The 15,502-nt window shown below is 42.5% G+C and overlaps 1 protein-coding gene across 4 annotated transcripts in view; it reads left to right on the top strand.

Moving 5' to 3' along the window:
* Nucleotides 1–14,705, top strand: part of LOC126544582 (uncharacterized) — a 29,053-nt gene extending 14,348 nt beyond the window's left edge. For 2 of the 4 annotated variants that reach the window (XM_055077746.2, XM_050191997.3), the window contains exons 5-10: nucleotides 3,323–3,394; nucleotides 4,466–4,594; nucleotides 6,594–6,707; nucleotides 10,214–10,350; nucleotides 11,247–11,325; nucleotides 13,166–14,705. In XM_055077746.2, coding sequence (XP_054933721.1) covers nucleotides 3,323–3,394; nucleotides 4,466–4,594; nucleotides 6,594–6,707; nucleotides 10,214–10,350; nucleotides 11,247–11,325; nucleotides 13,166–13,240 — 606 coding nt within the window. In that variant the 3' untranslated portion in view covers nucleotides 13,241–14,705. The remainder of the gene's footprint in view (nucleotides 1–3,322; nucleotides 3,395–4,465; nucleotides 4,595–6,593; nucleotides 6,708–10,213; nucleotides 10,351–11,246; nucleotides 11,326–13,165) is intronic. The other 2 variants (XM_055077747.2, XM_055077748.2) reach the window with 2 other exon arrangements.
* The last annotated feature ends 797 nt before the right edge of the window (nucleotides 14,706–15,502 follow it).

Raw genomic sequence — 15,502 nt, 5'->3', positions numbered from 1 at the left:
TCGCTTTAAATAGATTCCAAGGTGAGCGTTGGATCAGCCTATCTTTTTTGACAAGAAGATAATTATTAATGCAGTGAGGATTAACCCTTCTCTGCATGAATAATTATCTTGCGTTAAAATATCTATTCAACAGTGTAATCGGATGATCACAAGCGGTAGCTATGACTGTGTTGATTATGTACAACTACATGATGCTCAAGGGTGGCAGTAGTGTGTAGGCAAGACTGGTGTAGGTAGTACAAACACCCTGAGCACATCACTATATGCCGTTTACATTCTTTGGGGCTCATCTTGTCCCCAAACAATATTCGTCATCTGCTTTGCTTGCGTTTCCTCTGTTGAAAACTCGGCGCTCGCTACTTTCTAGTCGACAATGACGTGTCAAGCTGATAACGCGCAAGCCGTTCGTGAATAGGAAGTACCGCGCTCGCAGCGTTATAGAAAGGAAATGCGCACAAGACAAATGACGATTATTGTTTGGGGACCAAATACAGCCCAAACGGTGTAAACTTTATTTAGAGTGATTGCTCTAGTGCTTGGCAGTAATGTGCCACTGCGCACAAAGTGATTTAGACTCGAATAATATTATTTCCTAATTATTACGGTAGTATTCAGAGTTTTTTCAAGTAACTATAGGATAGAACGAATCTTCTCGAGTTCTCACGTGACGTTGACTGAGCCCTCAAAATAAGTTAAAGAACGGCGCAAATTATTTTTTTTTTCTGGAGGGCATGTCGCCTATGAATAATAAAGCAGAAGTCAGTGGACAACCGCAGCAAGTACTTGTGTACAGGGCGAAGAACTATGATTTGTGCAAGGAGTACAAAAAAGTATCATTTACTATCTTCTGAGTCTAGTTCTGCACAGTGGTTGTTTTCAGATAGGGCGCTATAACTTCAAAGCTATTCCAAACTGTTTCCCTCCTGTTTTGTTCAGCAGGCCTTTGCGATTGTAAGCATATTTTGGGGGGCCCCGCTCAAGTTGAGTGTCTCACACGAGACGTCACAGAAACCGCAAAAGCTCCCCATCCGAACATTACTTGTACTTACTAGTTATGCATGATTAAGCCGGACAAAACAAAACCAATGCATTCCGATTCTACACCGCTCACCAGTAACCATTCGTCATTGGTCAAAATGTTCTCGGGCCACTCCTACTTCGCTTATCAGTCACATAAACTCATCGTGTCAAAGTTACGTATAGGTTTTAAAGATGGATTATTATACCGATGAATCTGAACTTTGTTTAGAATAGCTGGAAACCCAGACGGGGAGGGCGCACTCCTGAAAAAAAGTGGCTCACCACCGATCACTCTGGCGCAGGCTTTTCGCAGTTTCCAGCGGAGATTGCTATCGTTGCATGTGTAGAAAAAAATTATTGCAGAAACTCCTCTGGGAGTTGTCTAAGTATGCGTAAGCATTGTGCCACTTGCTCATCTCCAAGCAGCCCAGCGTCATTTTCAATGTTACGAAAAATTGATGCGCCCAGAAAAAATGACAGCGCTGCGGGGACACGAACTACTGTGTACGCTGGCGCAAAGTGAATTGTGCGCTGGTGACATTCCGATTGTTATAAGCGATTATGGTTCTTGAATGCCTTATTCCTTCCGCGTCGAACCATTATCAACCGTGACGCACCTTCCTGGGGAGGTGGCTGCGTATGGCGTGACCCTACGGGCCCTATGTTGAAAGCTATCTGCGATGGCGACAGACTGTGCCGATGGCTGATAGCTTCGTGCGCGCTGTATTTTCCCCGCTCAGTTCGCGCTGAAGTCAGAAGCAGCATGAAGGTCAATTAGCTCGCTGCTGCGGGCCATATCTTGAAAGTGATCGTCTGACCTGGTCGACGGACAGACGGGCGGTTTTCGTCGATGGGTAGGCATAGAAAGGCGTACGCATATGATTAACATTCTGCGCGGCAGTAAAACGTTGTCGATCCATTTCAACCACGTATGCAAGACCGCTTTGCCAAATCTTCTTCACTGAGCCTCCGTTCGGACGACATTTGTAACGCCTGGTTTCACGCCGCCACAATCATCGATGAGCCACGGTAGGCTCAGCAAGGACAAGCGGGCCAATTGGAGACGCGGGCACCACTCCCCTCCACCGATTATCTACTTTCACTGCTCTAGTTTGGCTATACCGATACCCCCTACTTTGCTGCGTCCACCTGACCTCTCATCGGCCAATTTGTTAAGGAAAAATCTGTCACGGTAGTCAGAGGTATTGGCTTTAGAATCAAACAGAGCTCCCCTCCTCAGAGCGATGAGAGCATTTGATTGGGCTATTAAAACAACATAACGGTACAGCACCCATGCGTCGGCGGCTGCTTAAGTTTGAAGTCATGAGATTGGAATAAAATAAGAATGAAATAAATTTACGTTATAGAACCCTAGTTTTGTTCGTAGATAAGAAACATGGCGGGCAATTTAGTCATAGAAAAGATTAACGAGAGCGAAGTGAAGACGAAGAGAAGACGCGCTCATCAGCCCAACACCACAGTCACTAAGCAACGACGGCAGGTAGTGGGGGAGAAAAGAAGCGGCCTTTCTGTGCGACCAAACTCGGAACTGTTATTTTGAGTCCCTGCTTCAATATCATCTTTGTGGTTAAGGGAGAACTTTAGCTCAGGGTTAACTCTGATTTTCCTATTGAAATACATGTGAAATACAGCAATTCTCTGGAATCACTTGAACAAAATTTGTTGTATCGACTCTAACAAGCAGAATACTGATATAGGGCCTGAGATATATTACATTTTTCGAAATTCAGAAAGGTGCAAACAAAATTGAAGCAGAAAGTTTACGAATTCATTAGTTTGTCCTGTATTCATGTTTTTGTTTCATTCATGTTTGTCCAGTATATGTTAGAACTTGTAAAGCGAACAAATTACCTATATTAGTTGACAACTTGCCTACATCTGTTGTAATGCTTACGAGGGCTTTGTAATAACTCTACGTCAAATTTGTGCTAAATTTAAGACGGTGTGTATAACATCAATTTTCTTATCTCTAGATGTAATATTACGACGTTTGCAAAATTCTGATGCTATGATTCTTGCTAATATATAGATCTGTATACTTGACAATTGAGGTTTATGAAATTTTGCAAGTTGAACATTTTTTCTTAGAGAATATGTAGCCTATGCTTGAGGAATTTATTGCCTGCAGCTGCTAAATTTTATGTTCCTTTAAACGCAATAACCGTCATCGACTTCCCACAGTGATTGTTGCGAAAAAATGTCTTTGCTACTATAAACTCAACACTGCCTCAGCTAAATCTTCTGAAGCTTGAATTTGAAGCCAATATAATTTAATTTCCAGACACACATTGAAAATTGCCACTCAAAATTTTCTGTTCGAAACTCCAGTACGACACCGAATTCGGCGCCTCGGGTAAGTTATATATAAGACATACTCTATGGTGCACGAGATGAAATTGGGGACTGAGAGGGCTTAATTTTGAGTGTGTGAAACTAGGAGACAAAGAAGAGAAAATGAATCAAACGAAAGGCTTGCTTACGTTCAAGAGTAGCCAATATCTATTAGACAAATAAAGGTTATATAAGAACTAGCCTCTCTAGCTTTGCGCACATCGTGTTTACAGGGGAACTAAAGAAGTGATATAACTTCAATAAATGTCTTGATTGTAAAGGGCACGTGATTTGCAATGCTTAAGGCCATCTGCCAAAGAAATCCCGCTGAATAAAAAAAATAACTTCTTTCTTTATAAACATTATCGTTCGGGAAGGCTGCCTATAGGTAAGCTTTTGTGAGGACAATAAACGTAAATTTTATGGTAGCTGGCGTGTAGATTTCTCCCCAGCGATACAAGCCCTTGATTGAGAAGATGGGACCGAATAAAGTATTTTGAATTGGTGAAGATGTGGTGTCAGTGCACAAACAACGAACATAAATTAAATATAAATTATGCGAACCTGCCTGCGTGATGGGTTCGCGCTGTCGCTTCCACTTGCATATGCAAGCAAGACTGTTTATTTACACACGCTGTACAAGTGGTCAAAACGCACAATAAAAAGGTAATTTTTTTATGACGTGGTCTTATCTGATCATTTATAAACAAAGAATAAAAAAACAACTGGTGCTAGTATGTCTAGTTAATATGGAAGAAGAAGGACTATAGAAAAAAAAAGAAAAGAAATATGGATAATCACTTTACCTTTGGTAAAAGTGATTATCTGTACATTGGCCTGTATTCTTTCATAGATAGGATAAACCACTATATGTTAAAAACGGTATTATTTGCCTTATGAATTACGAACTCGTATGAATGTGTGGATTGCAAGTGATCTGTTCATGCCTGAATATTCACGAGACCAGCGATTAATATCCTTTTTTTTTTGCCGATGTACATCTACATTGTTTTTTATGCTTGTTTTCTATATTTACTGAGAAGTTTACTAATCTCTTCTTTTGCCTATTTTTTTCTTGTTTCGATGAACGAAGAACGAAAGAAAATTCTGCGACAGCAAGGATCATTATGATAAGAGCCTCCACAGTTTGGGTGGTAGAGGCCTGGAATCGCTGAGGCCGGAAGCAGCGGAACCTCCTCAAAGTGCCAGTAACACTAAAATGGTACGGACGCTGACAAATTACTCGAAACGCAGCAATGATATTCCCATTGACGCACAAGAAGCTGTATAATCGGTGTCGTGGCTCTTTCCTTGGCTCAGCAAATATGAGTTTCACTTTTTCTCACAAAGATGACACATTCGTTGTTGCTCTAGTAGGCATGCATGTGCATCTTCAGGCATGCACATTTTACAAATGTTTCGAGCCTGAGCTAGCGAGCGAGATAAAGTTGGAAAACGACTTATTTGTAGGTTTCGAACAATACCCTCTTCTAGCAGCTCTCCTTGTCCTATAAATTCATATGATCGCTGGGGCTGCTAGAAAAAAATACGTGCATGTCCGACGTTAGGCGAGAGGTAATACATTAAGCGAGCAAAGTTGTGTGATAAATTTTTTGAGAGTTAACAGCTCCCCAGAGGCCGCGGAAGCATTCCGAAACCTTTCTTCAATAAGATAAAACCGGATAATAAAATATTTATTCACTCCTAAAATGTAACACGTCTGCTGTACATAAATGGCACAACTTTTTTGCCAACTTCGCATTTCGTCCCGCAAAAATGTTTACGAGAAATAATTTTACAACACTTCTAGCTGAAAGGCTACACACAGGGCCGAATACTGGCTCAGGCCCTAAATATAAAATGTTTATCTTTACAGTGACAGGGCGAGCTCAAGATAAACGCGCACTAATATTGATGAGTGCCAAGAATTTTACTTTAACAACAAAAGGCTTAGAGAGCTTTACCGTAAACGTAAAGCCATACATCTAATAACTTGAAACACGATAGAAAAATTACTTTTTTGATAGACAACATATTAAGAAAGCGTATTATAGAGACAAATGCGTTTTTGGGAAAGTATCAGGCACAACGTATCGTTTACTGAATGCCGACTAAGCTTGTGTAATCTCCAGAAAAATAATTATTTTATGCACGCTTCTAAAGTTGTCCTAAACGCTTAAGTGAAAGTATGCGAACAATTATTGGGCGCGTTCACGTGCCCTGTTTTATCAGTGGTTGCGTTACTACCTGTAAAGAATTGTTACAGTACTTCATTCCTTTTATGTACATAATGCAGAGTCAGAATCAAAATTACTCTTTTTCATTATTCTTGGGTTAATTAACAAAGGAACAAAATGCACGGCAGGAGGCTTCAAAGCGCTCGATTGTAGTGGCCTCCACTACAAAGCTTGAAAACCAAACTGCTTTAAGCAAAATTAACAGAAAGATAAGGGACCGTACTACAACGCCTTTGTTTCATAAGTGCTCTTTGCGACTGACCAGCCGCCTTCAATACTGGTATGTCCAGCACCAAGATGGAAGTATGATACGTTATCAATTATTTGCACCTGGAGAAAAGATCAATGAAACAAGCCGGCACTAACCAAGACTATAATTTGCAAATAGAGTTTTGAATAGAATTCATTTTGGGGCTTTTGCGTGCCATATCCACGACTCAATTATGAGTTACGCCTTAGTGCGGGACTCCAGAATAATTTTGACCACCAGGTGGTTCTTTACCGCACCCGCAATGCACGTGGCATGGGAGTTGTTTTTTGCATTTCACCCCGATCGAAATGAAAAAAAAAAATGTCCGAGATTTGATCATGAACTAGCCCAAGCAAGAGCTTTACTTGAGATTTGATCCCACGACCTCGTGTCTAGCAGCGCAACACTGCCGCTAAGCCGCTAAGGCACTGCGGTGGGTTGCAAATTTATGCTTATATATTTATTGTATATAATGCTTGTATAGCATTTTTGTTTAGTCATATGCTCATTGTAAGTTTAATGTATTTCTCGAAGGTTTAATGTTCAAAATGAAATTACAGAACACGCTCTCTGTGTTGCTGCCTATATTCGTTACTGTACTTATTTATTCCCCTTGAATAATAATATGGTTACTAGTAACATTGTTTTAAGAAGTAATGTGTGTCAGTTGATAATATTTTATTTGCAGTTTAATGGTAAGAATAAGTGTCGTAACGCGCCCGCCCTCCTTGCAGTTTACCGAAGACGACTACCTTGACTCACCGCAGGAAGATCCTGGGAACACACTGGGCCGCAAGACTTTGCGGTCTCTTTGTAGCGAGCCGCACTTGAAGCAAAGCGACAGAAAGGTATGGTATTAAACGCTCCCTCAATGTAATTTGGGCGTTTACTTGTTCATAGACGATTCTAGTATATGACCTTGGGCAGATAGAGCTTTTTTTATCCCTGACGTGGGTTTCTCGGAGAGGTCTACTGCGCTTGCACAAAAGACGTGAAATGCATAATTTAATAACTACAAAATTTAACTAATTAAAATTTAAACTAATTACATTGCTGCAAATATTGCAACTGATGAATTATGAGTAGTGAGCTCGTAATGTCTATCCGCTTCGAACGAATTCTCAGGAAGACACCAGTTTCAATGTGCCCATTGGCAAGGTGCGTGAGAAAACACATTATAGTTCTCGCTGTTTTCGCGCTTCGCTGAATAAATCAGCCTATTGTTAAAAAGGTCAATGAGAAAGACGAAATGCCACTACTGTAAATTTGATGGTTGATATCTCAATATCGGTGCCATCCCGAGCAAGAGAGAGAACAAGCCGAGGCTCTCATCAGGAAAGCATACAAGAAGGCGTTGCATCTGCCCAGAAACACGTCGAACGACAAGCTACTCAAGCTTGGTATTCACAACACATTTGAGGAGCTCAAGGAGGCACAACTGGGTGCGCAGCTGTACAGGCTTCAACAGTCGACCACCGGCAGGGCGCTCCTTAAAAGATTAGTCTATAAAAACACAGAAGCAACGAAAGATAGGATGGCTGACATACCAGACTCTCTTCGCCAGACACTGAAAGCTAGCCCCCTACCGAGGCATATGGACCCGCATCTGCATGCGGCCAGAAGACAGGCGCGAGCAGAATACGTAGAAAAACACCTGGCCACTAAAAACAATGTGGTATACACGGATGCAGCCCTATACCCGTGAGACCACAACACCAAATAACATAGAGTTGCGGCCGTGACTATGGATCACATGGGAGAGCTGATAAGCAGCGCAACCCTAAAGAGCTGCATGGTAATAGAGGGGGAAGAAGCAGCTGTGGCTCTAGCAGCGGCGGAGGGTTACCGTAGAAACAGATCCTTGATAATACTCACAGACTCCAAAGAAGCATGCAGCAATTACACGGCAGGTCGAACCAACAAAGGGGCGCTGCGAATCCTCCTCGAGGCAGGGCTTCCAAACGAAAAGATACTGCATACGATTTTCTGGGTGCCGGATCACACCAGAATAGAGGTTAACCAGAGGGCCAACAGTCTAGCTCGCGAGCTTACATACCGAGTGGGACATTCAATGGACCCGGATACCACTATGACGGTGGAACCAACGTAGGCGGGAATGCTAAACCATCACAGAGGCAAAAGGATAATATATCCACCACCCCACCCATCTTTAACACAACACGAAGCAGTCGGCGGGCGAAGGCTGCAGACAGGAGCATTCTCCAATCTACACATCCTACGCAAAATGTTTCCCAGTCAATACAGGGACACATGCCCATCCCAACACTATATCACATCACATGGGAGTGCAGAAATAACTTCTCTTTCCACAAATAAAAAAACCCAGTGTAGAACAGGGGGAGGGCCAGCTCACCAGCGGCATGCTCACAGTCCAAAAAGGATTGGTGCAACACGCTCTCAAAGTGGCCAGGCTGATCGGTGCTCTCGAATAGGGGCGCCAACCACTCAAGACGACGGAGACTTCAGCAAAACATGAAGACCTCTGTTAGCCGCTGAAAGCTGTAAATAGAGCGATAAAGTTTTTGCTTCCTTCCTTCCCGAGACTTTGCTTCAACTTGACAGGCCTTGCAAGCTGACTCACTAAAACTTTAAAATTAATGTACTGTAAAACAATTAGTTAAAGATTTACCTGAAGAAATTTCGGTAGGATGGCAACCGGATGAAGTAGCTGGAATGACGACGATGGCCAGCCCTCGGTGGCCATCGTCGAAGACTTTAAACGAAAACTTTAAGACGAAGACGAAGACTTTAAACGCACTCATGATAGCGTCTGTCTGACAACGACACAATGACAGTGATTGCATGACAGTGGTGGCATAATCGCGATTGAAGGACGATAGCATGATTACGATAGAATGACGAGAAAGGAGAGACGTCCGACCTATCGACGAAGGGGGTATGACGACGACGGAATGAGACGATGCGATGGCGTTAGTGAAGTGATGACGATAATGAAATGACGTGGCAGCGTGACGATGACGACACGATATCAGTGGTATGACAAAAATTGTGTGACGACTATGGCTGACGTCGACAGGATGACGAGAATCGGATGCCAAAGTTACAATAACGGTGATTTACGACGGCGACTGCATGAAAACGGTGGTGTGCCCAAGTACATGACGACGACGCAATGACAACGATGGTGTTACCATGGTATGAGGACAATGGTATGAAGATGAGGGTGTAATGACAATGTGGTCACGATGACTGTATCGTAAAAGCTGTATGACAACGATGGCCTGGCGATGACGACGTGACGATAGACGGATGATGAAGTTGGTTAGACAATGGCATGATGAGGACGGTCTCACATAGGATGCATGATAGGGACCGTCTCGGGTAAACAACACGGGGGCGGTATAATCACGAATGAATCACGACAGTATGATTACAATAGAAGGACGAAAAAAAAATAACTTTGATGGAATGGCGAAGGCGGTACGAAGACGACGACAAGACGACAATGAGATGACCTCACTAAAGTGGTGTGAATGATGAAATGACAGCGCGACAGTGACGGCATGACCAACTGTGTGGCGACGATGCGTGACGACGATCGTGCGACGGGAATTGGATGAAAAAGCTCGAATTACGACGACGCAACGGCCAGGATGGCATCGCGACCACGAGCTCATGACTAGTGGCCCAAGCATCAAGTCAAATTGTGCCACTCAGTCCAGGTCAATGTTGACGGCGACGGCATACCGAGAGCAAGATCCCCAAGCTCGCATGACGGTGATGGAACAACCCCCACACCATCGCGACCACGTGCACATACCTCGTGGCGCAAGCAAGTATACGACTTGTGCTACGGAGACAGCGCTAGAGGACGGACGGACAGACAGACAGACAGACAGACAGACAGACGGACGGACGGACGGGCGGGCGGGTGGGCGGGCACACGGACGGACGGACGGGCAAGCGGGCGGGCGGGCGGGCACATAGACAGACAGACAGACAGACGGACGGACGGACGGACGGACGGGCGGGCGGGCGGGCGGGCAAGCGGGCGGGCGGGTGGGCGGGCAGGCAGGCAGGCAGGCAGGCAGGCAGGCAGGCAGGCAGGCAGGCAGGCAGGCAGGCAGGCAGGCAGGCAGGCAGGCAGGCTCGAAATGGATGAGGTACGCTAATAATGCTATTTGTAGTAAAAAAACAGTAATACATCCGGCTTCACGTTTTGAGTACTCAATTCTTCAAACTGTTGCAAGCTATAAGCAGAGCGTTTCAAGCTGAAGATTATGCCGCACATTTCCTGCAAAAGGTTAGAGTCCGTGCTGTGCATATGGTATAGTGAGGTTAATAAAAGTGGCTTTTTTTCTTGTTTTAACAGGAGCACGAGAAAATCAGCCAAATCCGTGACAGGGAATGCGAAAACTACAAGATAGCAGTGCCCGAGAAAGATTTCGCGCCACACTACAACGGGCTATACGTCACAGAACACTGCGATGAAGGCGCAGCAAAGCTCAGGTAAGTTGGCACGCTTACACGCAGCACATTAGATTATTTGGCGCATTAATAATTTCCGCTACTTGAGTTCATTTATTTGAACAGCGGAGGAAGAGCTGTATTAAACTGTGGGACAGGAAGCGAATTCTAGAAACGCCTACCAGCTGTTGGCCTTTCTTAATGTTCTCTTTGCTGTTGAGTACAATTGCGCTGCTAAAAATGTTGTTTACAATTATTTTATTAACATGATATTTATCAAAAGCAGAATTTTTAGAATAGTTCTAATATGAGGGTGTGTTAGGGTCCACACTATTATTAGCAGCAATCGTTTTACCAAGGAAGTGAGACCAAACGATAGGTTTCTTCAAACACTAACACCTTTAGTTCATAATCCCTAAAGAAACAAACTTTTGTGTCTCTGAACTGGTTAACTAAGCAGGCAGCGGGACGTAGATTCAAAGCACAGGTCAGCGGGCCTGAGCCTTTGAGTCTGACCAACGTTTCAAACGACTGGCCTAGAACCTGTCATGAGATTTTGGTGGGAATGAAGTCACCACGATGTATAATGATGCAATCAAAGAAGCTGTTCGAGATTAAAGTTGAAAATAGTTGGTGAATGTAGCACATTCAATGGTGAAACTAGGGTGAATACCTCTGAGAAGAAGCCTACTATTTCGTAGTGGCTGTCACCATGCAATCCTAAGCATCTCTGAATATCCGCTCATAGATATAACGTACACAGTGCAAAACTTACACTCTTTCTGATTGAATGACCTTTTTCATCATTTGTGTTGACATTTTAATGTGGTTGTGAGACAACACTCTATGTTTTCTTTTTCAACGTTGCTACTGCAAATATAGATCACAGTGAAAAAAATGCAAAGTTGAAAGCTCTCCTCTTATTTTTCATGGTTTAGAGTTAAGGAAGAAGAGGATGACAGGAGCGAAGACGAGATACTAGACGATGAAATCCGAGGACTTAAGGCTAAAATACAAGTGAGTTGAGATGCATCTTGTTCACGAACCTGGGGTTCTTATCCCAAGGCCCCGGTTACCTGGTCTCTTATTAAAATTTTGCTTAACATGTGGCTGAGTTAAGACATTCTCGGAGATATTTCCCAAAGGAAGAATACAAAGCTAGCATCCAATATATATGGACGGCATAGCGTTGCTACCGAACAGTTCGAAGAGCTGCATGGAGAAAGAATACTTTACGCAGAAAATTTTATATTCGAATAATTCCTTACAGGCTGATTTCAATATACCCGGTATTATACATTGTTGCCAACGGATTTTAAAATATCGCCTATGACGTGTAGCACAATTCTACTTCTTGAGTTAGAGTACAGTTCGAGGCAGCACAAATTGCACAAGAACTAAAGTAAATATTCGGGTAATAAAAATTTGGTAATTGATTTTAATATAGTTATTACACGCCACATGTTCCAATCGATGTACGAATTGTAACCGGTCACTTTTAAGGTAGTATCGAATTTTAACGAGTTCTGAGGATTATACCAGTTTTGTGATATGCATTCGCAAAGTTTGCGAAGAAATACAAGGGTGTTCTGGGAATTCTTGAATTTCAACGCAGAAAAAGGCATTTTCTTAAAAATGGTAAATTTTGCAGTGCATTTTTAAGGTAAGTGTGACGGCGCTGATCCCAAAACGCGTGCTACGTTCAAAATTCGTTGCATGTAGATGTGCCTTGCGAAATGACTAGCATCAATTCGTATTCATCAGTATATGTCTTAAAGAAATTATATGACAATTTCATTATGAATAAGTGGTAATTAGTGAAATACGTGCAATGATTTCAAGTGTACGTAAGTTTTAACTCCTCGAGTATTCCAGGCCAATAGTAGATTTGTGCTAAATGCGACAGGCCATTAAAAAATCTGTTGTTAAAATAAATAGCGCAGTATATAAATTTCGCCAAGATATAAAGGTAAATTAATTAGGCTTCCCAGCCTTATTTGAGAAGTTTTTCTAAAATTAAACTGAATTTAAAGTTTTAGGTTCTGTAAGGAGGCAAGAACCGAATTAAGTGAATGATCGTTAGGTTGACACGCCCATGCTAATGTATTGGGCGCCTTAGCACAAAGGAAAGATAAAAGAACAAGAGTACGAGAATGCTTGAGCACCATGCGAACATTCTGTGTGTGCTTAAAAAAATGAAATTAACAATGACAGAAAATCTAAAGCAGCAACGCGACGATGCGAGACGGCACCGTAGAGAGGAGGCCGAAGCTTGCAGACAACGGCTCGCAACACGTGCACTTCTCACTGCAGCTCGTTACGTCTTTCAGGAAGTCTGACCCCTTAGATCGTATGACTTCATGGATTAGCAAGTGTGCAGCAGGCTCTCGCCTTAACGTCTTAGAGGAACCGAAAAAGGGGCAGCACTGCTCGTAACATTGCTCCGCATTGATATTTGTTGCTACCTATATATGTACTATTGCATCTTTTTGCATTCCAGGTGATCGCTGCATGAGCTGCATTGATGTGTTCTTTTCTGTGTATGTACCCCCAGTGTATGACCTCAAGATACTCTGCGTAAAAGCATAAAATAAACGTTTTGAATTATTATGTCGTGCATAGGTGTGGCAAATGATCAATTGAGATATGGACAACGGGACCTTATTTTTTTTTCTCACCCTGCACGAGCCCGTACTAAACACGTAGGCCAGTATTAAGTGGTTTCATACCTGTCGTTGAGTTAATTAGGAGTCCAGTAATCCAGAATGATGTTAAAGGAGCTATTGGTGAAATCACTTGATGCCTATTGAATAAAGGTGTTTCGAATGATCATGTAACGAGATGTTTTTTTTTTCAGATGCTAGAAGAACGGCTTGAGGAGATCGAAAAACCTCTTCGGAAGATCATTCAGCGACTTTCCAAAAACCAATAGTGGTTTTGTTTGATGAATATGTGTTTGATGTTGTGGGAATAATGCTAAAATTTTGAACATCCTATTCTTTGAATAATTTTGTGTCAACCAAGCGTAAAAGCGAAATGGACTCGAAAAAGCAAAAAAGTAAATAAATGAAAATATGACACAGGTAGGTCCTTTGTTTAAAGATTGAAAGGTGTGAAATTGTTCGTTGTCGAAAGATTTTCAAAATTGAGAAACGATTCTGCAATTGAATTATCCACAGACGTACTCGTGAATGATATTAGTAAGGTAACGCTACATTTGCATTTAGGTGCCCAAAATCCAAATGCCTTTGCGTATTTACCCATGTGTATGTAACTGAGGGCCATCTCTTTCTATTTTATATATAGTTACTGGCAGGTGACGTACCATCTTGATCACACTTTATATCGCCATAACAGGTCGTGGCCACGCCGTGTCAGGGATGGACAGTAATTGCAGTATCTTCTGGCTTATTTGTTTGTTTCATTTACCTTTCAGCTTTTTAAATGTAATTGTGCCTAATTGAGGCTAGAAGAAACAGTTAACAAAATATTGACAGGCGTAGGCAGGTCGTGTTCTTTATTGTTATTGTAGTAGTTATTAGTAGTATAAGTAGTAGTAATATAAGCAGTAATGGTAGTAGGTGTACTACTACTGCTACTATTAGTATCTTTTTTCTTTTTTCATTCGCAAGCAAACAAAAAGGACTGAAGCAAAGGGTGCTTTATACACCTAACAAAGACTGCTACCCCCACAGGTCGCAACAGCTACGGATAGAAAAGGGCGCATAAATGCATTCTTCTTTTTCTTTTTTTCTCTTGCCATGCTCCTATACCCAGACGTTCGTTTTTATTACCTACCAAGTCAAAACACCACAGCAAAGGGTAAGGATAAAGTTGGGCATAGAACAGTAGGCCCGTAGAAACTTTATGAGGACGCTTATTAGGCTTCTTTCCAAGGTTTTAGTCCTAACAGCGACGATGCTGGGGGAAAGCACTGAAAGCTTACAGTTTCCTGCAATATTACCTTGAAGATTATCCAGCGCCACTGTCTATGCGAGTTTCCCTAAGGGCGCAGCGCCATCCCGTGAATATCGCTTGCGGAAGGTTTTTCTGTAACGTGCCTAGACCTAAAGTATCGTTATGCTTGTTCAGCTAAGCTTGTCCTAACACTGCATAAGATATTTTGATTGACTCGTCCTACATCTTTCAATAACCTTCGTTCACATATAGTAAAGCAAGCAAGATAAGAAAACGTGAGCCTACGATTGGAACATACTTGCAGTTAGCAGGGACTTCGCAGTCTTTTTTCGAACTTGATCTGCTCACCCGTACGTTAAAGTCTCGCTATTCGCAGAATGGAGCGAAATGTCTTATGCTGTAATAATAATAATAACCCTGCTTGGACTTCTTGTCCGCAGTATTGTATAAATAAAATAAAAAAGATTTCGTGTCCACTAGTAGAGGCAAGTAACCATCAATATACTATGTGTTTTAGTAGGCTCAACCATTGTGACTGACAGAACGCTGGTAGCCAGACGTCTTGAACATCACCTGGTTCTCTAAGATGCTAATCGGAATACCCCACATTGCGGCATTTTCATGCCATTGTCTTCTGCATTTGTGGGGTACTTGCCCAGTGAGGACGGAACCGGGGTTCACTTATCAGGTGATTTTTTCGAGTGAGTTCCTGTTTTGTCAATTCACTCTCTAAAAAATCCCACCCTTTTGGGAATTATCTTGTGCCACGACAACAATTGTCATCTGCCTTGCTTGCGTTTCCTTTGTTAAAAACAATGCACTCGCTACGTTCCTATCAAAGAATGCTTATGTCACGCTGATGACGCGCATGTCTTTGATGTCCTGGAAGTAGCGGACGCGCAGGGGTAAGAAAAAGAAATCTCCGCAAAACAGATTACGATTATTGTTGTGGGACAAGATAAGCCTCAAAGGCTGCAAGATTTTTTTAAGAGTGAAGAGCGCACACATTCGAAAGATGCGCCACTTTCGCCCCAAGCTTGTGCACTTGCGCGAGTTGCGAAAGTGAAGTCTGCGGACGTTTGCTTAGCGAAATCTGCGTTTGCCTAGGCACAACGTATAGGAAGATGCGCTTTACTCCGTTCGTTCTTAGTCGACGGGCAATGATTTCCTATCTCTTTTGAAATATTCTGAGGCTCTGATGTCTTCTCATGATACAGCGTCAATTCTTAAAGGCGACTCACTGGATGAACTCGAAGCAGCTTTAAATGATGAGTTT

Source organism: Dermacentor andersoni, chromosome 10 (genome assembly GCF_023375885.2).
Source record: "Dermacentor andersoni chromosome 10, qqDerAnde1_hic_scaffold, whole genome shotgun sequence".
In the NCBI taxonomy this organism is placed as follows: domain Eukaryota; kingdom Metazoa; phylum Arthropoda; class Arachnida; order Ixodida; family Ixodidae; genus Dermacentor; species Dermacentor andersoni.
Note: the sequence above shows the minus strand (reverse complement) of the source record. Positions and strands in the feature narration are given on the sequence as shown.